Raw genomic sequence first — 20,342 nt, 5'->3', positions numbered from 1 at the left:
TGCAGGTGGGGTACTGCCAGAGGCAACAGCTGACCCAGGAAAGGAGGTGCTCCAGTTGCACTGGTGGGTGAGGAGGGTGCAGGAAGCTGGACACATGGTGGGCTGTCTGGAGCCGCAGCTGGACAGCCGTGAGTACAGCCATCAGGCTGGCCACGATCTGCAGGACATCCTCGTCCTGGAGCTGCTGCAGATCCATGCTGCAGTGGTGTCGGGGATGAGCAGGGATCTGACAGGGCTGGGCTGGAGGACATGTGCTGTACACAGCCTGAGCCCTCAGCACATGCACAGGGAGGGTGTTTGGGAGAAACCATTTAAGCGGGTGGCTGGCCCCTCCAGGAAGAGCTTGTTGGCCATTTGCCCCTTTCCACACCATTTGCTGCCTTTTTATTTCGAAAGGATGCTCTGCGCTATGTGATCGCTCCCTTTCAAAAGGACGGGGATACCTTTCGAGTTTGTGGATTGCAATGTTAATCTGCTTTTTGTGGGTAGTCACTCCATATCGAAAGGTGGCATTTCAAAACTGTTATTTGGGGTTTCCTATTTTTATATTCAGTGCTAGTGTGGCCACAGCCTATCTGTTGATTATATTATTGAACTAGTAGTTGGCTGGTTCTTCCAATACTCAGCCTACAGCCACACAGCGGAGTTATTTTGAGATAACAGCCATTATTTCGAAATAACTTTGCTAATGTCTACACTACGCACACACTATTTCGAAGTTTGTAAACCTCATAGCTATTTGAAAATAGTCGCTGTTAAGACAAGCTGGCTGTGTCTACACTAGCCCAAACCTTCAAAATGGCCATGCGAACAGCCATTTCGAAGATTACTAATGAGGCATTAAAATGCATATTCAGCACCTCATTAGCATGGCGCTGGCCACGGCTTTTCGAAATTGCCGCATTTCACTGCCACGTGACTTGTCCAGATGGGGGTCCTTTTCGAAATCCCCTTATTCTTATCTGCTGATGAGGCGTGCGGCAGCGAAAATGACTATTTTGAAGAGCCGCAGCCAAATGCATGCTAATGAGGCGCTGAATATGCATTTCAGTGCCTCATTAATAATCTTTGAAATGGCCATTTGCATGGCCATTTTGAAGATTTGGGCTAGTGTAGATGTAGCTGATGTGTCTACGCTTGCATTTCTCTTTCCAAAGTGGCATGCAAATGAAAGAAATTGAAAATGTAAATGAGGTTCTTATTTACATATCAGGTCCCTCATTTGCATATTCTCCTTTCAAAAGAGCTTCTTTCGAAAGAAAGAGAGCAGTGTAGACAGTGCTCTTTCGAAAGTAAACTCCATCTTCAAAAGACCCCTTGTTCCTATTTTGTTTTGGTAAGAAGGGTTCTTTCAAAGATGGGATTTACTTTCAAGAAAGCCCTGTCTACAATGCTTTCATTCTTTCAAAAGAAGCTCTTTTGAAAGGATACTATGCAAATGAGGTGCCAGATATGCAAATCAGTGCCTCTTTTATTTTCGGTTTCCTTCGTTTACATGCCTCTTTCAAAAGAGGAATGCTACTGTAGACAGAGCTTTACACGGAATAGCGTTATTTCAAAATAAGCTATAATGGACTCCAGTGGCGCTAATTTGAAATATGCACTATGTATCTGGAAATGCTGTTTCAAAATATCTGGGTGCTATTTAGAAATGCATTGTTATGGATAGCTGTGTTAATTTGAAATCAGCCTTTTTGAAATAGCTATTCCGGCATGGATTACTTTGAAATAATACCGATGTTCAGACATAGCCTCAGTCCTGCTAGTGACAGTGTTATTTTTATTTTCCTGAAATATGTATTTCCATATTGAGTTCAGTTTTACAGTAAATTTCACATTTAATTTTCAGTAATGGAGAAGATGCCTTTTTAATAAAGTTTTCTAATAAAATCGTGTAATGCTCAAAAATAAATTTTGAACTGTTACGGGTGTCAGCGATAGATTTGATGGGGGATGGAATATTTGTGCTGTTTCTATATTTCAGGAAGAATGTATGTTGTATTTATATGAATCCATACAATTAATACATAAGGCCCTGATCTTGTAGGCAACCATCTTTCCCCCCACTTAGCCCTGTTGACTGTAATGCAATTCCATGTACATAAGGAATCCACCTGTGGAGAAGTTTTTGAAGGACTGGGACCTAAATGTGGTAACCTTTATCTAAGACCTCATGCTTCCCCACTCAAGTAAATGATAGCTTTGTCAATGACTTAATTGGCTGGAGGATCAGAGCCTTAATTGCTATGGTGTTTTCCAGTTTCTGAACAGATTCCAATTACGAGTCTCAAGATTTGGGCTAAGTAATTTAATTCTAGAGACTGGTGTTCAAATATTGTTTAACTAACATGAAATGAGTTCAATAGCCTCATCCTGTTTTATAGTGAGGTAGATGTGTGCACTTGATTGCTTGAGCTGTGTATAATTTAGCCCAAAATTAATTAATTAAAGTCACCACCATGTCTAAAATTAAAAGGAATTAAGCTGAGAGGGGGCAATGATTTTAAATGTCTTGTTCCAAATTCATTTTTGGTGTAATTGAGCTGAAATTGGCATGGTCCCATCATGGGTGAATAAGACCACTTTCTTAAAATTGACCATATTAAAGTAACATGGAAAGTAAATTGCAAGAGAAAAATGTTAACTTGCATTGGACTTTTATAGAGGTAGTCATAAATTTCAGAGTGAGGCTAAAATTAAAGGAGAAACAGGCCTTGCGAATAAATCAGACAGTAAGGGACAAAATCAGTTGTGCAAGAAATGTGATTCTCTTCTGGTTTCTCTCTGAGCATTCTTTCCAAAGTCATTGTGTTAGTGTGATTACATTTTGGTTCTCTCTCTTTACAACACTGTTTTAATAATCCTTCTTAATGAACAAATTTGGCTCAGTATATAATTTAGCTAATCCCACTAATTATCATCAAATGGAAAAGCAATAAATACCAGTAATCCCAGAACTGGAAGCATTTAGTTTGGTCATATTTTTTCTCTTTTGTTATATGTGTGTCTTGCTTTATAATTGCACTGCTTGTGTGGGAAGGTATTAAAAGGAAATAACATTTGTATTTGTTTTGAAGGGAAGTAGTTTAGATCATAAAACAGTATCCATTGTAGTAATCAAATAATGTTTTGCAGTGTGATAACACTTTCCTTTTGAAGACAGAGAAGACTTCAGGTCAGATTTAAGTCTGTAGACCTCTATTTATTTGATAAGTTAGTTTGGAATACACCAGCTGAGGATCTGGCTCATACTACGTGAATTTAAGGGGTGTTGTCGTTCCTTCAGTTACAGCCCGCACCAGTAACTCCCTGCTTATAGGCAACATTGTTATTTGTAATGGTGGGGCTAACCCCTGCTTGGAACTGGGGAGACTGTAACATCCTATGTGTAACAGATGTTTTAGCTCAGGCAGCTACACTTGTGGTTCGCCCCCTAATGGCTGTATTTGGAGACAGTGCCAAATTGTAGACAAGGCCTGAGCCTGGCACTTCACAGATACTTAAGAAAGGAGACGGTATAAGGAAAAGGACACTGCAGTAGTATTTACCCTCATTTGAGCACCAAGATTCCTCATAGTTAGTGCCATTAGCAGAATTAATAACCCAAAGAGGGCTGTCAGGGTCCTGGCCCAACCCGTCCTCCACACCAGAAGGCAGAGCTCATCAAATTCAAAGGGGAGTACATACTGCAAAGCCTAAGGACAGGTTGCTGTAAGCTACAAAATTTGAGTTATGTTAATTCTCTTCTTGGTAGTCTGTCATATCTGACAATGACGTCTTGACCTTGCACAGGCTCGTTGGTTGTGGATTCACATGTGGCTGAGGAGGGGTGTTTGCAGTAGGGGCAAGGAAATTGTCCTGGCTCTGTTGGTGTGGCTTCTGCTGTTGCTTTGCTCCTCTCATGAGCATCAATCAGGCATATGTGTCGCTGCTCTTCAAAGTTGTCATATGTGTGTCATACGAGAGCACACCAGCCTGTTCAGTCTCTGAATGCTGCTCTAGCTGCTTTGGCTTTAATCCAGCATAAGCATTATTGGCCTTCACACAGTCTTTATACATCTTGGAAGGCCGACCTTGATTTCTTTTGCCCTGGGAGAGTTCACCATAGAGGAGTTGCTTAGGGATTCTCGACTCCTCCATTTATATGCAATGCCCTGTCCAGCGAAGCTGGGCTTTCAGAATCATGGCTTCAGTGCTTGTGGTTCCTACTCTGTCAAGGACTTCCAGGTTTGTGACGCTGTCCTGCCATTGAACGTGCAGTATTGACCTCAGGCTGCATGTGTGGAAGCGCTCCAGCAGTTTGACGTTTTCTGTACAAGGCCCAGGTTTCACATTCATACAAGGAGACTGATCAGGACTACAGCCTTGTACATTTTCAGTTTAGTGGACTGTTAGATGTTGTGCTGATTGAACACTTGTGCTCTCAGACGTCCTAGTGCCTGCTTGGCCTGGCAGATCCCTTGCTTCATGCCATTGGATATCTCAAATGAATCTGAGGACTTGTCTTTCGAAAGAATAAAGCCAGTCATGTCATTGTGGAACACACATATGAGGTTAATTAATCTTTTTGGGCAGCCAAATTTTGACAGGATAATCCACAGGGTTTCTCAGTTAACAGTGTCAAACACCTTGGCCAGGTCTATAAAGGTGGCATATAGATCCACGGTCTGCTCTATGCACTTTTCCTGGACCTGTTGAACAGCAAAGGTCATGTCAATGGTGCTGCGGCCTGGGCGGAAACCACACTGTGTCTCTGGTAGGTTCTCCTCTGATATGCTGATGATGAGGTGGTTGAGGATGACTTGAGCCAAGATCTTCCCAGCAGTAGAGAGAAGGTAGATGCCCCAGTAATTTCCATAGTCAGTTTGTTGCCTTTATTCTTGAAGAGTGAGATGATTGTGGCATCCCTAGAGTCTTTGAGCATTTCTTCTTCTTCCCAGACACTGGTCAAAATGTTGTGAAAGGTTTCAAGAGACACTGGTCCTGCTGCTTTGAAAACTGCAGCAGTGATATTGCCCATCCCAGGGCCTTTGCCAGAATTTGTCTGGCTGATTGCCTTTTTGACCTCATCCATTGTAGGGGGCATGTCAAGACTGTCTATTGTGGATTTCTGAGGGATCTGATTTAAGGCCGCAGGGTCAACAATGGAGGGCATGTTGAGAAGGTTGCTCAAGTGCTCTGTCCACCTATCATTGATGCTGCTCTTCTTCCTCAGGAGAGTCATGCCATCTGCAGGTAGGAGAAGTGTAGTACTTGGCTTTGAAGGTCCAGATACAGCTTTAATAACACTGAAGAACATTTTGGAGTTCTTGGTATCAGTGTAGTATTGGACTTTATCAGCTTTTCTCTCCTGCCACTCATCTTGCATTTTGCAAAATGCAGTCTGTGCCTGACTCTGAAGGTTCTTGAAACGGTCATGTTTGGAGGTTTACCGCCAATCGTTTTGCCATACCAGAAATGCATTCTGTTTTTCCTCTAAGATCTTCGTGATGGTCTCATCTTTTGTCAAACCAGTCTTGGTGAACTCTCTTTTTTAGTCTGAGTGTTGACTTGGCTGACTCCATCACCAGCATTTTAAACTGGTCCCACTTTTGTGTTGGGTCTCCAGTCAGCGGTCCATGGGATGTCAGCATGTCAAGGTGGGCTGCAAATTGCTTATGATGACCAATAAGCTGCAGCTCTCCGATGTTGAAGGAGGGTCTGACAACCTTGAGCTTCTTGTGGTGCAAAGGTGTGATGTGCAGCATATGAACAGATATGAGGAGGCTTTGATCAGTCCAGCACTCAGCTCCCCACATGACCCTGGTGATCTTAACATCACAAATATCTCGCTGGTGACCGATAACATAGTCAATTGGGTGCCTCTGTTTTGATCTTGGGTGCATCCATGTGGTCTTGTATTTATTGGCCTGCTTGAAGAGAGTGTTGGTAGTTGTGAGGTCATTTTCTGCACACGAGCTCAGCAGAAGAAGGCCATTGGCATTCATGTTACCAACGCCATGATGCCCCAGCACCCCTTTCCAGTTCCTACAGTCCTTGCCAACTCTGGCATTGAAATCATCCAACAGGAGAAGCTTGTCACTTGGAGGAGTTGCTTTCACAAGACAGTCACGTTCCTTGTAGAAACTCTCTTTTGCTTCACCATTGTCGGTCAGAGTGGGGGCATAAGCGCTGATGATGTAACATGGCAAGAGGGGTTAAGGGGGAAGTGGAGCGTGATCAAACATTCACTGATGCAAGTTGGTAGGTCAAGAAGCTGGTGCAGAAGTGATGTTTTGATGGCAAGTCCCACTCCATGGATTCTGTCTTCATTTTCTGGCCTGTCTTTCCAGAAGAAGGTGTAACCTTTCAATTCGTAGATGGGTGCTTCCTCTGCAAGTCTGGTCTCGCTCAGTGCGACTATGTCAATGTTATAGTGTGCCAGTTCTCTTGCTATGAGGGCCATTCTTCTCTCAGGCCTCATAGTGTTCTCCCCATCCAAGAAGGTGCAAACGTACCATGCTCCAAATATCATCTTTCTTTTCACTCTTTTTCAACCTCTGTGAGGGTAAAATTGCCAGCTGTGGCATGCTGGCGAGTTTGGTTGGGACAAGCAATTTTTGGGACACCTTTTCTAGTCCCCTCTGTCATTTGAGGATGAGCAGTGCTGCTCCTAAGAAGTCCTGTTCAGTCACCTGGGATGTTGCCGAACTCCTTTGTTGTCCCGGGGTCAGAGTTGAGAGACCGAAGTCCACAGGCTGCCTACATGCAGGTTTGGAGCTACAACTCCCAGTGGTCACCTCCACCTGTCTCTTCACCCCTCCCACATCACCGCAGGACTTCGAAGTAAACAGAAGATGTAGACTAATAAAGTAGACTGATTTGAGAGATGAGAATGCGCAAAGAACCTGTGCGGGAAAATGTTTAAAATGGGAAAACTGTTGCACAGGGGCAGTTCCTCTCTCTCAGCCTCAGAAGCCTGGTTCCAGTAGTATACGAAGTCAACACGGCTGCAGACTTCCTAGGCTGCAGTGGATGGCCATGCCATTTTCGGTGCCTTGTGATGCCCTTTGGTCTCCCCAGAGCGTTTCAGAGCTGCCTTCCTGGTTGTTAGGTCTCACTGTTGATGTCATCCGTCCAGTCCACCGGAGCCAACTTCACATGCTGGGGTAGGCAAGTCCGTATCTCACTGAAGGTTCCAGACCTGTCAGTTACCCTCACCTAGTTTAGTCCGCCTATTGAAGCAGCTTATTGGGGTGTCACTGCTGCACATGCTACAGCTTCTTGGAGCCACAGGTGAGAGCTGAGTGCCAGGTGAGGACCAAAGGTGCACAAACTGCCCCCAAAGAGACACAACAAGTCCCCCCACACCAGAGGGGACACCTCAAATTAACATAGCCTAGATCTACGTACTGTAAGGTCCACTCTTTGAGGGAATAGACAGAAGTAACTTTTCTGTCCACTTCCCTTACTCCTCTTGTTCTGCTGCAATATTGGAATCAACAGGACAATGATTGGTGATTGATTTAGTGGGTCTTTACTAGACTTCCTAAATCAACTGCTGGGGAATCGATTGCTGCAGTGTTGATCTTTCCTTTTCGTGGAGACAAGCCCTAAGGGGTTAGTGTAGTAACTCTGCTCTCTGGTTGCTGCAGGTGGTACAAAACTACTTAGGGAATGATTTTGAGCCAAATAAAGGTGCTTGAAACCACTGTTTTACATCATTGCAAGTTTGTTTGGGAGTCTCCCCTACAGTGTGCCAGAACTTGATCCTGTATATTCATTCATTCATTGAAACAGCAGTTCTTTTAGGAACTGGTCTACAAAGAGCAAGAGGAATCCCTTGGCTGCCACCTGAACTGTTCACTCCGTGAATGAACTTGGGATACCGGCACCGTTTGCATGTCCTAGCCTGACTGAATAAGCTGCAATATGACTGACTCCAGGCATTTCTTAAAAGAGTATTTGTCCCTAATAATTCATTCCTTCTCCATCTCCTCTCCACGTGTTCCCTTATTTCTGATCTAATACTGCCCAACAGCTGTAGGAATTAACTGCAGGTACCATCTCTTCAATATTAATTTCCATAATCATGCAATCATTTCCCTTAGATTTTGCTTCCCCATCATACCTTCCACCAAAAGAAAACTGTTTATCCAAACAGTTTAATGTTGCTCACTAATGCAGTCTATGGTTTCTTCAACATTAATTGATTTTAATCTGCTTTTGTAATGTTTATTAAAAGGACACCCAAAGAGATGTGTGGTAATGGTATTTGTTGCCGGTATTGACCACAGTGTGCTAGGCACTAGACAAACACATAAAGACATAGTCCCTTTCCCAAAGATCTTATACTTGAAGAAGACAAACAGTTGTACAAAATTAGGGGAAAGGAGTAAATTTGGACTCTGAAGTAAACCTTGGTTCTGACATTGGCTACCTTGGTAACCTTAGGCAATTCATTTTTATCTTAGCATAGCGAATGTTAGCTAATAGCAACTAATATATTAGTAATTACACATCTAATTGCTTTTGTAAATAAGTACTTCAAGTACTTTAGGCACTCAAGGCTCCTGTCACCATGGTAGTGGTGATCATAGATTGCTTTACCATCTTCTAATGAATTCATCCTCCCCACACTCTTGTAAGGCAGGGCACTGCTGTTATCTCTCTCTCTCCTTTTCTTTTCTTGGTGGGGGGTGGGGGTAAGTAACCTGTCTAAGAGCACACAGGAAGTCTGTGATTGAGAAGGATCTTTCAAGGCCTAAACTGGTCACCTGACTTTAAGTACTGTTAGCATACCTGATCCTCAAAAGAAAACAACAGGACATGGACATTTCAACTACAAACGCTGAGAAATACAAGTGCTATTCCTCTCAGACTATTATGATTCTTTACGCATTATTTCATGCTGATGTGAGCTGTGTCACTCCTCCAGTGTGGTCTTTATTGGTCAGTAAATTAAAAATTTAATTTCCTAGCAAATATTAGAAGTTGTGTGGTACTCAGAGTGTCATATCTTCCAACAAACTGTTTTTACTGTATTGGATAAATTGTCTTTAATTATAAAATACACAATACTACTTCTGAGTCACACATAATTTAAGTTCTGGGTCAGCAACCTGTGGCATGTGCACCAAGAGTAGCACACAAGCTAATTTTCATTGCTTTTAAGGCAAGAGCTCAGCCCCATCCCAACTGCCCTGAGCAGCCGGGAACTTGCTCAAAGCCATGCTGCCTGTGGCTTAACAAAAGACCAGCTAATGCCACCAGCCAGCACCTAGGTGGTAAAGCTCTGTATCTTAATGTGTTTATTAATGAAGCAATTATAAGTAGGACTGTTAGTGACTTTAGAAAGTATCACCCGTATTAAGACCATACATGGAGGTCAAAAAGTCAGATCTAGCAGTCTGCCTCAGAAAGGTTGCTGAGCCTGATCTAAGTACATAAGAATGTCCATCCAGCCCAGTATCCTGTCTGCTGACAGTGGCCAATACCAGGTGCCCCAGAGCGAGTGGACCGAATAGGTAATGATCAAGCAATCTCTCTCCTGCCATCCATCTTCAGCTACTGACAAACAGAGGCTAGGGACACCATTCCTTATCCATCCTAATTGCCAGTAATGGACCTAACCTCCACGAATTTCTCTTGCTCTTTTTTAAACCCTGTTATAGTCCTAGCCTTCACAGCCTCCTCTGGTAAGGAGTTCCACAAGTGCACTGTGTGAAGAAGAACTTCCTTTTATTGGTTTTAAACCTGCTGCCCATTAATTTCATTTGTTGTCCTCTAGTTCTGATATTATGGGAACAAGTAAATAATTTTTCCTTGTTCACTTTTTCCACACCACTCATAATCTGATATAACTCTATTATATCCCCCCTTAGTCTCCTCTTTTCTGAGCTAAAGTGTCCTTGTCTCTTTAATCTCTCTTCATAAGGGACCTGTTCCAAACCCCTAATCATTTTAGTTGCCCTTTTTAGAACCTTTTCTAATATATCTTTTCTGAGCTGAGGAGACAACATCTGTACGCACTATTCAAGATGTGGGCATACCATCCATGGTTTTATATAAGGGCAATAAGATATTCTCTGTCTTATTCTCTGTCCCTTTTTTTTAATGATCCCTAACATCCTGTTTGCTTTTTTGACTGCCACTGCATGGATGTTTTGAGAGAACTATCCATGATAACTCCAAGATCTCTTTCCTGATGAGTTATAGCTAAATTAGCCCCCATCATACTGTGTATGCATATTTGAGATTTCTTCCAATGTGCATTACTTTGCATTCATCCACATTAAATTTCATTTGCCATTTTATTGCCCAATCATTCAGTTTTGTGAGATTCTTTTGAAGTTCTTCACAGTCTGCTTTGATCTTAACTATCATGAGCAATTTAGTGTCATCTGTAAACTATGCTACCTCACAGTTTACCCCTTTCTCCAGATTATTTATGAATAAATTGAATAGGATTGGTCCTAAGACAGACCCTTAGGGAACACCAATAGTTACCCCTCTCCATTCCAAAAATTTACCCTTTATTCCTACCCTCTGTTTCCTGTCTGTTAACCAGTTCTCAATCCATGAACGGATCTTCCGTCTGATCCCATGACAACTTAATTTACATAAGAGCCTGTGATGAAAGATCTTGTTGAAAGCTTTCTGGAAATCCAAGTACACTATGTCTACTGGATGCCCCTTATCCACATGTTTGTTGACCCCTTCAAAGACCTCTAATAGATTAGTAAGACATGATTTCCCTCTACAGAAACCATGCTGACTTTTACCTGACAAATTATGTTCTTGTATGTGTCTGAAAATTTTATTCTTGACTATGGTTTCAACTAATTTACCCGGTACCGATGTTAGACTTACTGGTCTGTAATTGCCAGGATCACCTCTAGAGCCCTTTTAAAATATTGGCATTGCATTAGCTATTTTCCTGTCATGGGGTACAGAAGCTGATTTAAAGGATAGGTTACAAACCACAGCTAATAGTTCTGCAATTTCACATCTGAGTTCTTTGAGAACTCTTGGGTGATTGCCATCTGTTCCCAGGGACTTGTTACTGTTAAGTTTATCAATCCGTTCCAAAACCTCCTCTAATGTCACCTCAATCTTAGACAATTCCTCAGATTTGTCACCTACAAAGGACGGCTCAGGTTTGGGAATCTCCCTAACATCTTCAGTAATGAAGACCGAGGCAAAGAATTCATTGAGTTTCTCTGCAATGACTTTGCCATCTTTTGTACCCCCTTTTGTATCTCGATCATCTAGGGGGTCCCACTGGTTGGTTAGCAGGTTTCCTGCTTCTGATGTACTTAAAAAGCATTTTGTTACTGCTTTTTGAATTTCTGCCTAGCTGTTCTTCAAACTCCTTTTTGGCTTTTCTTATCATATTTTTACATTTAATTTGTCAGTGTTTATGCTCCTTTCTATTTTTCTCACTAGGATTTGATTTCTGCTTTTGAAAGATGCCTTTTTATCTCTCACCACTTCTTTTACATAGCTGTTAAGCCACAGTGGCTCTTTGTTGGGTCTTTTACTATGTTTTTTAATTTGGAGTATACATTTAAATTGGGCCTCTATTATGATCTCTTTGAAAAGTTCCATGCCACTTGCAGGGTTTTCACTTTAGTCACTGTACCTTTTAATTTCCGTTTAACTGACCTTCTCATTTTTGCATAGTTCCTCTTTCTGAAATTAATGCCACAGTATTGAACTGCTGAGATGATCTTCTAACCACAGCAATGTTAAGTGTTGTTATATTATGGTCACTATGTCCGATGGGTCCTGTGACAGTTACCTCTTGGACTAGATCCTGCACTCCACTCAGAACTAAATCAAGAATTGCCTTTCCCCTTGTGGTTTCCTGTACTAGCTGCTCTGAGAAGCAATCATTTAACTTTTATCTCCACATCTCGTCCTGAGGTGACATGTTCCCAGTCGATATGGGGATAATTGAAATCCACTACTATTACTGAGTTTTTTATTTTGATTGCCTGCCTAATCTCCCTTAGCATTTCATAGTCAAGTGAATGAATATTATAGAAGATGCTGTGGTTATGATCATTTTGTTATTCCAAATTAATCTCAGTGGGAAAAAATGCTTTTCAATGGCAATTTTATTACCACTCAAGTATTTGCCTTCCCATTTTTTTTAAAGGAAAAAAATTATGTGGCCAGTTTCATTCCCCCTATCCCCAATTTTCCCCCTTTGTTTACTCGTTATAGTCACATTCCTCTCAGGAGCAAAATATATACACCTATTAGAAAAATATTTTGAGGGCCATGACATGGTGAAGCACTTAACTAGCTCCTTAACGTTAAATATGTCAGTCCCATTCACTTCACTGATTCAATTGTGTTTGAATGCTTTGCTGAACTGGGATCAAGGATAGGAGCAAAAGAGTTGAAACTGTCCCTATTTTAGTTCCTTCCAAATGTGTGGGAGTGCCATTCTGCACGTTCTTACATGTTGCAGAATATTTTCAGTCAAGACATAAGAGTAAAGCCCTATGGTATATGAATTTGAGTGCATACGGTCATTGATCATGCACTGTCTACCATTATCTGGTGCACATTGGATGCGATTAAGGCCAGTGTAAAATGCAGAAATAGAATTTAGATCTTCTGTAACACACATTCTCTCACCTAAAGCTGCTAAACTCTTGTGGCATAATGATTTTTTATGTTTTTGTTAGAGAATTAAATATTTTTGTATATTGTCTGAGACAGAGCCTTCTATAATATATATGGAAATGTGAAATTCACATTCTGTTGGTGACAGTAAGATAAGGCTCTGAGTTTATATCTGATAGTTCTGCGACACAGTCTTTCAAAAGGGGCTGAATCAAGAAATGGTTTAAAAAGCTGTGTCAATATAATCATCTTTGTGCAATAAATATAGTACAGTACAGTGAAATTGAATCTGGTGTTCATGCTAAATAAAAAGGGGCTAATTTTGTAACTTGCAAGTACATTCTACAAGGTTCTGAGCAGCAGAAGTTCCCACTGGAGCCTACAGACTTGAAAGCTAACATCTTTAAATCAGTATTGGATGTCATTCTAAAACACGATGTAGCTCAACAAGATACAAGCTAGATGCATATATTAATGAGTTTCACAGCCTACATCATCTTAATGGTCCTTTCTGACCTTAATCTCCCTTGAGTAGCCAGGTCCTCAAAGGAACAAACCAATAGTGAATTTTCACGCCCCCAAAGAGTCACTTAAGTATAAGTACAGGTTGGACCTCCCTGCTGTGGACCTGACTGATCCAGAATAAGGGAATTTACTCGACCAGAAGAGGTCACCACTAGCCTTGTTGCTGCTGGCTTGACTGAGCTCCTGGCCTCAGCAAGGTTGCCAGCCCTGCTGCTGCCTATCTGGCCAGGGTGCTGGCCTCTGGTCCCACTGGTGCTGGCACAGCTGGGCTGCGAGGGCTGCCAGCTTTGCTACTGCTGACCCAGCAGGGCTCCCAGCCCTGGCAGAGCTCACAACCATCGGCCCTCCTGCCACCAGCTGGACTTCCGGTTGCAGCTGGGCTCCCAACTGCCTGGTCTCTGGCCTTTGGGGGTCTGTGATTTAGGAAATTTCATGGTCTTTCCAGATTGCAGATGTTGCTGAACCCAAGGGTGTCCAGGTTTAGAGCAGTTCAACCTGTACATACGTCAAACAGACCAATGGTGAATTTTCACATCCCCCCAAAGAGCCACTAAAGCTACGTCTGTACTACCCTGGAAAATCAACCTGCTCATGGTCAATTTTCTGGGCTTCAATTTCATACTTCTAGAATTGACGCATGAAATAAAACTCTCAGGGATCACAGTTGAGTCTTGTATTTCACGCAAGACACAAGGAGTAAGGGAGGCCAACAGCAGAAATTCTACTGTCAACCTTCCCTAGAATAGACAGCCAAGTTAGCCAAGCGCAGATATGTCAGTTTTAGTTAGGCAGTTGCCGTAGCTTGAATTGCATATCTGTGGTCAACTTACTTTGCCTAGTATATGGATTGGATACATGGACTGTAAGATAGATAGAAAGCTGGCTTGCCAGTCAGGCCCAACGGGTAGTAGTCATGGGGTCAATATCTGGATGGCGGTCAGTTTCAAGTGGAGTGCCCCAAGTCTTGGTTCTGGGGCCAGTGTTGTTCAACATCTTTATTAATGACCAGAATGAGGGGCTGGATTGCACTCTTGGCAAATTTGCAGATGACACCAAGCTAGCAGGAGAGGTAGGTATGTTGGAGGGTAGAGTGAGGATCCAGAGTGACTTGGCTAAATTGGAGGATTGGGCCAAAAGAAAGCTGGTGCGGTTCAACAAGGAGAAGTGCAGAGTCTTTCACTTGGGATGGAAGAATCCCAAGCATTGTTATAGGCTGGGGACCGACTGTCAAAGCAGCAGTACAGCAGAAAGGGACCGAGGGATTATGGTGGATGAAAGTCAACAGTCTGTCCTTGTAGCCAAGAAGGATAATGGCATATTGGGGTGCATTAGGAGGAGCATTGTGAGCAGATCTAGAGAAGTTGTTGTTCCCCTCTATTTGGCACTGGTGAGGCCACATCTGGAGTATTGCATCCAGTTTTGGGAACCCCAGTATAGAAAGGATGTGGATGTGCTGGAGCAGGTTCAGCAGAGCGCAACAAAAATGATTAAAGGGCTGGAGAACATGACCTATGAGGAGAGGCTGAGGGATTTGGGCTTGTGTAGTTTGCAGAAGAGAAGACTGAGGGGTGATTTAATAGTAGCCTTCAACTTCCTGAAAGGGAAATCTAACGAGGATGGAGAGAAACTACTCTCAGTGATGACAGATGGCAGAACAAGGAGCAGTGATGTGGAGTTACAGAAGGAGAAAAGTAGGTTGTATATTAGGAAGAACTACTTCACCAGCAGGATGGTGAAGTACTGGAATGCATTGCCTAGAGAAGTTGTGGAATCTTCATCCCTAAAGGTTTTTAAGTTCCCACTTGACAAAGTCATGCCTGGGATGACTTAGTTGGGGTTGATCCTGCTTGAAGTAGGAGGCTGGACTCGATGACCTTCTGAGGTCCCTTTCAGTCATATGATTCTAATGTATAGCCCAAGATATATAGGTTGGACCTCTTTGATCTGACACTTTCAACCAGGTTTTGTGACATAAAATCTAGTTAATTTTAAAATGAGGGTGTGTCATTTTGTGGATGTTTAATAAGAATTTAAATTAGGAGATACAATTTGAACACACATTATCATGGGACACACTTTAACGTTTCCATTGAAACTGACTAGATTCTGAGATTGTTGTGTCCTTGACAAATTAGATTAAACATAAAGAGTTTGGGGTCTTAAACAACAACCAGCCTTTTGTAATCTCAACTCCATTTACAGTTCCCCTATGCACCGTTTATTAATCTTTGTTTCAGCATGAATGCCTAGTCTGGTGACAGCAGAAAACTTAAAGTTTGAGGTGGTGCACTCTCCTGAGGTGCTCTGATAAAGAATACTCTAGATTACAGTATGTTCTTTATTGCCCTTTTCCACTTCACTACCTAACTTAAATTTATGTTTAGCTTTGTATTTTTGTACACTCATTGGGTTTGTAGTTTAGCTGTTAAGCAAGTGACATACTAGACCCTAAGCAGCTGTGGTATTTCAAGCAAGTAAAAGAAGAAATACTAAACCAAGAAAGTCTAGTCTGTATGCAGAGCATCATAAAATATATAAATACATGTGGGGCTTTTGGCAACGCTTGTGGTTTTTGTTTTAGTAAGAAAGGTTAACTCTGATTTTGGTCTTGGAATTGCTTTGCTTATTTCCAGTTTCAATGAAGTCTTTGAAATGTCTGGATTAGATCACCAGGTAGGGTAAACCAGATTCAGTGCCACTTCTCCACTTTCTACCAGCTGAGCATGGGGTCCTTTGCATGTATACGTATTGAAGTTATCTGCTCTGTGTGCGGACATGGAAGGGTGAGACTTTCAGAAGCCTCACTGCTCCCATTACAGGGAGTTTGCCATTGACACATTAGAGATGTGTTTATGTTGCTGCATACCTATTAAAGCTGTTGGGGCTGGCGGATTCAGGGGGCATTTAGAGTCCTTGTAATAAGAGTGTTCATACACAGTCTGTAGAGCAGCCTACAGAATACAAATATCCAAACAGGGTCTCTAGGGTGCAGCCCATGACTAAAGAATGCCCTTATTCATGCAGTATCCTAGACAGCATAACTCTTGTTAGCCCTCGCCTCCCCCTTTATTTACACTAGTCTTTGTCTGAGGCATGTGTGCGAAGTGGTCAGTTCAGAGACTTCCAGCAAACTTCTGACTCCCTGACTGGCTAGTTCATGCTAATGAGATACCGCTGCCTCCTGAATTACTTTCCTTCTCTTTTCCATTGCTGTTAGTTTTCACTAATTGAAAGACAATGTCTTGTCTGAGCTGTGGAGAGGGCCTGTCACAATACGTGCTGTTGTTTCACATTGTTGTTTGAATCTGGGCATTCTTCTGAAAATTGGGTTTCTTTTCCTGCCATGAAGTCGCTCTCTGGCACTTGTGATTTCATAGGCTCAGGCCCAGGAAGGATAGCCTTAGGGGTTAGTGATGCACAGGATCACAGTCTGCTCATAGAGATGACCATCCTAAATTGCCTTTATCTGGGGATGTCACTCTTTGGGTAACAGGGAATTTCTGCTCCAGTGGGCAACTCTTCACCACAGAAATCTGAAGTATTTAGGCAAGCACTAGCCCAGCAATACTACAGCTTTGAGGCCTGTACTAACCAAAAGAGGACGGATGGGATGGTCTGCATGGTGGCTGATCTTTAGGCCCCATGCTGTAGAGGCACAAACTACAGACCAATGAGCTGTACTTCACAGAAGTGCACCTTCCCCTCCAAATCTAAGCCTGTGCCTGCCCCTCTCTGGCTAGTAGAGCCTGCTGCAAAGAAAGGGTATATATTTGCCTCTAACATAGAAAACATCTCTTTTGTGCACTTTGAAACTCTGAAGCTTCCCAAGACGTCTTAGCAGAATTCGTAGACTAACTACACAAGTGCAGCCAGACCTGAACTTCATGGCTCTTTTGAGATGTTCTCATGTTTGTATGGTCACAAAGCTTTGTACGGATGTTGCTGTTTTGCAATGCCTTTTTGTAGAGGGGATCTGACCAAAGGCCTATCTGGCTGTTTTCAAGAGAAAAATGCATATTTTACAGCCTGAATTGCTAAAGAATCAATTATAGTGAGAAGGTAGGCTGTGAAGGAGCAAGCCCTTGTTTGAACATGCAGGCTTTGTTTACATGGTGGAAACAGCTATAGCGCAGGGTACAGTCCACAGAGGAGAGTTACTCCGGAATAGCTATAGTGGAACAATCATTTCAGAATAGCTGTGTTGGTCAACTTCCATTCAGCGGTCTTTGACAAAAGATGCTATGAGAAAAAAAGTGGATTTAGTTTTCAGTCTGGTATGTTTGAAAGTCCATGTTTTGAGACAAGACTAATTCTGTGCCTTTTTAATCAATTATGGCTTTCTTGTTAGTCCCAGTGTTTTTGGAAATTACAGCCTGACTTCTGCCGCGAATCTCTTCTCAGGAAATAGATCTCCCTTTCTCTGTGCAATGAGCAAACTAATGGATGCCAATAGTGTCAGTGCCATAATCGAAAAAGTAGGGTTTATATTAATCTGGTAATTATATCAAATTGTAAAATCGGTTGGTGGATACTATAAAGATTGATCAAACCTAATTCAAATCACCCATCCTGTGCATTTGACCTTGCAAAAGTGTTCCTTTTTGATGGTCAAAAGCTATTAGAAATATATCTAGGCTCTTTTGCTTCTCAGAACTCAAAGGGCAACTTTGTAGTGGAGTGTACTACTGCACAAGATTATTTTGAGTCTGAAGAGTTTTTGAAATTTACTCTTTCCTTTCTTTAAAGCCAGATGCTAGAAGCAAAATATACATCCAAACTCAAGGTAAGTTTTGAAATATTCTGAAAGGTATGTGCTTGTTTTGAAGCTTGCTACTCACTACCCTTGTGATGTCTACTTACGTGCATTTTTCAGGCAATACAGAAGTCTTTCTGAAACAGCCACAGGATGAAAGCCTGGCTCCACTGGAGTCAGAGTTTGGGGGTTGACTTCAGTGGACCAGGATTTTACCCATAGACCAGTGCTTCCTGTAAGCTGTACGCCTGTGCATCCACTCAAGAGAGATTCACATACTCCCTACGTGGTTAGCAGTTGGGTTTTGTGTTCTTATTGGTGGTACACATTTGGACATGCTTCGATGCATGTAGAAAAAATTATTCCACACATGGATGGAAACAATCTGCACATGGGTAGAAAAGATTAGCAGGAACATTGCAAAAGAGGTGGAAAGATTAAATATTTATATAATTTGACAGTAACATCAAAGGATTTGGCCATGATGTTCTATTCCATGATATTTTGGTTTTTGTTTCAGAACAATCCAGATGATTTTCCAATAAAGTAAAATCTACATATGAGAGATCCTAAAAAACCACATTGCATTAAGAGGCCAAATCAACATTGGTGCAAGTAGGCCTGCCTCTGTGGACTTCCATGGAGTTGCACTCTCGTATTGCATTTGGCCCAAGGTGTAACTATTGGAATCTAAATTGGAACAACCAAACTGAATGCTACAGGAATTTTAGGCAACAAAATTTAGGTGAGAAAGTAAGGGCTTGAAGTGGGAGCAACTGGAAGTGTGATTAGAATATTTGACAAAGACAGTATTCACTCAGTACAAGACTTCAAGAGCTATAGTACTGCCACTGTGGGTATAATAAAATACAATGCCCTTTTCTTCCTCTGAATTTAGGTATTATGACCACACCCAGTGCAACTTTTAACTGGAAGAGATTTCTACAAAGTGCAGGTAAAATGTAAAACTGCTTTATGCTTCTGAACAAAGTTCATGAAGATCATAGTTCACACGTGCTGCCTCTTCCTCTAATTAACAATTTTCGGTCTATATTCCTGGTATGGGTTTGAATTATTTTCTGTTTTGTCTTCATTCTGGAGGGGATCTTAGAATACGTAATTAATCTGTTATATGGTTATGGTTTTAGTCTTCTTAAAAACGAGGGACAAACAGTGCTCGCTAGAATCATGCAGTCAGAATCCTGTCCTTGCTTGTTAATTACAGCTGCAAAGTAGCGCTGCTAGTTGTGCTTAAACTGACGAATATGAAATTGCATCAGACACTGAAATAGCTATAAGATAAGGAAAAATATTCCCTGGAAATTTAATTGGAAGCAACACGAATTTCACTTATGAGCAATGCCTACACAGCTGACCAGGCTTGTGATAAATAGGAGTGTGATGGAGGCCATTATGACTTTGACAGAAGAGTTGGGTAGGGTATCTGAAATAGCGGTTCAAACTTTTGCAACCTAACCCCCCTAGTGAGCCTAATCCTTGACTTGGAGAGGTCAGATGTCACTCAGTATTTGTGCGTATATTCCATGAATACACCCACATGAGAAGCATCTGTTGACAGAAGTCACTGTCAGAAGCGATTTCCTGGCAAAATGACTGTTGACAGATCAAATCTACATATAAAAGCAGATCAAAAGAGCAATCCACTGTGTTGACAGAGAGCAGCCAGACTACTTGTCCCTCTCTCAACAGAATGGCTGACCAGAAGCTCTGCAGACAGGGCAGCCCGATGAACCAGAAGCCTTCTCTGTCAACAAAAGAGCGCTGGAGCATCTACATGGCTGTTTTGTTGACAGAACAGTGTTGAAAGAGGTGTTATACCTGAAGGGGAAGAGATAGAACGCTGCGGGCAGGTGTGCTGAGTTTTGTCAACAAACTGTTGACAAAGCGCATTTTGTGTGTAGACGCTCCACGGGTTTTCCTGACAAAAGCCCAGTTTTGTTGGGAAAACCCTCTCATGTAAACATAGCCCATATGCCTTTACTATGAGACTATCAACAAGAATCAGAACCATGATTGGACTTCTGGACAGGCACTGTGTGCCACTGAACTATATATCAACTCCTTTATTGTGCCAACTTGTATATTTCAGTCTGAGCTGAAACAGTTTCAAGGTGAGAAAATTTAGGAAAAGAACAGATTGTTTATTAATAATTTAATACAGCTTTTAAATAGGTAATTAGGATATTTCAGTAAGACCGGGATAAGACTCCTAGCACCTGACCTAGAGTTCACAGAAATCAAGAATAATTGCCATATATTACAGATGGTTGAAAAAAATTAAACAAAAAACTTTTTTGTTGGAATTATCTGAATTGGTAAAAATCTTTTGTGGGATTGATTAGCTTTCTAGGAAATTTGCATAGATCCCAGCTTGACAGCAAGAGTCCAGTCAGTTTCATTGCTACTATGGCAGCGCTGAGACTGA

General features: G+C 42.0%; 1 protein-coding gene across 2 annotated transcripts in view; it reads left to right on the top strand.

Annotated features, from left to right (window-relative positions):
- GLT1D1 (glycosyltransferase 1 domain containing 1) overlaps positions 1-20,342 on the top strand; it is a 124,950-nt gene that overhangs the window by 36,897 nt on the left and 67,711 nt on the right. For both annotated transcript variants that reach the window (XM_075012997.1, XM_075012996.1), the window contains exons 5-6: positions 17,890-17,926; positions 18,795-18,851. In XM_075012997.1, the coding sequence (XP_074869098.1) occupies positions 17,890-17,926; positions 18,795-18,851 (94 nt within the window). The remainder of the gene's footprint in view (positions 1-17,889; positions 17,927-18,794; positions 18,852-20,342) is intronic.

Source organism: Carettochelys insculpta, chromosome 18 (assembly GCF_033958435.1).
Source record: "Carettochelys insculpta isolate YL-2023 chromosome 18, ASM3395843v1, whole genome shotgun sequence".
Taxonomy (NCBI): Eukaryota; Metazoa; Chordata; order Testudines; family Carettochelyidae; genus Carettochelys; species Carettochelys insculpta.
This window is presented reverse-complemented; position numbering and strand designations above follow the sequence as displayed.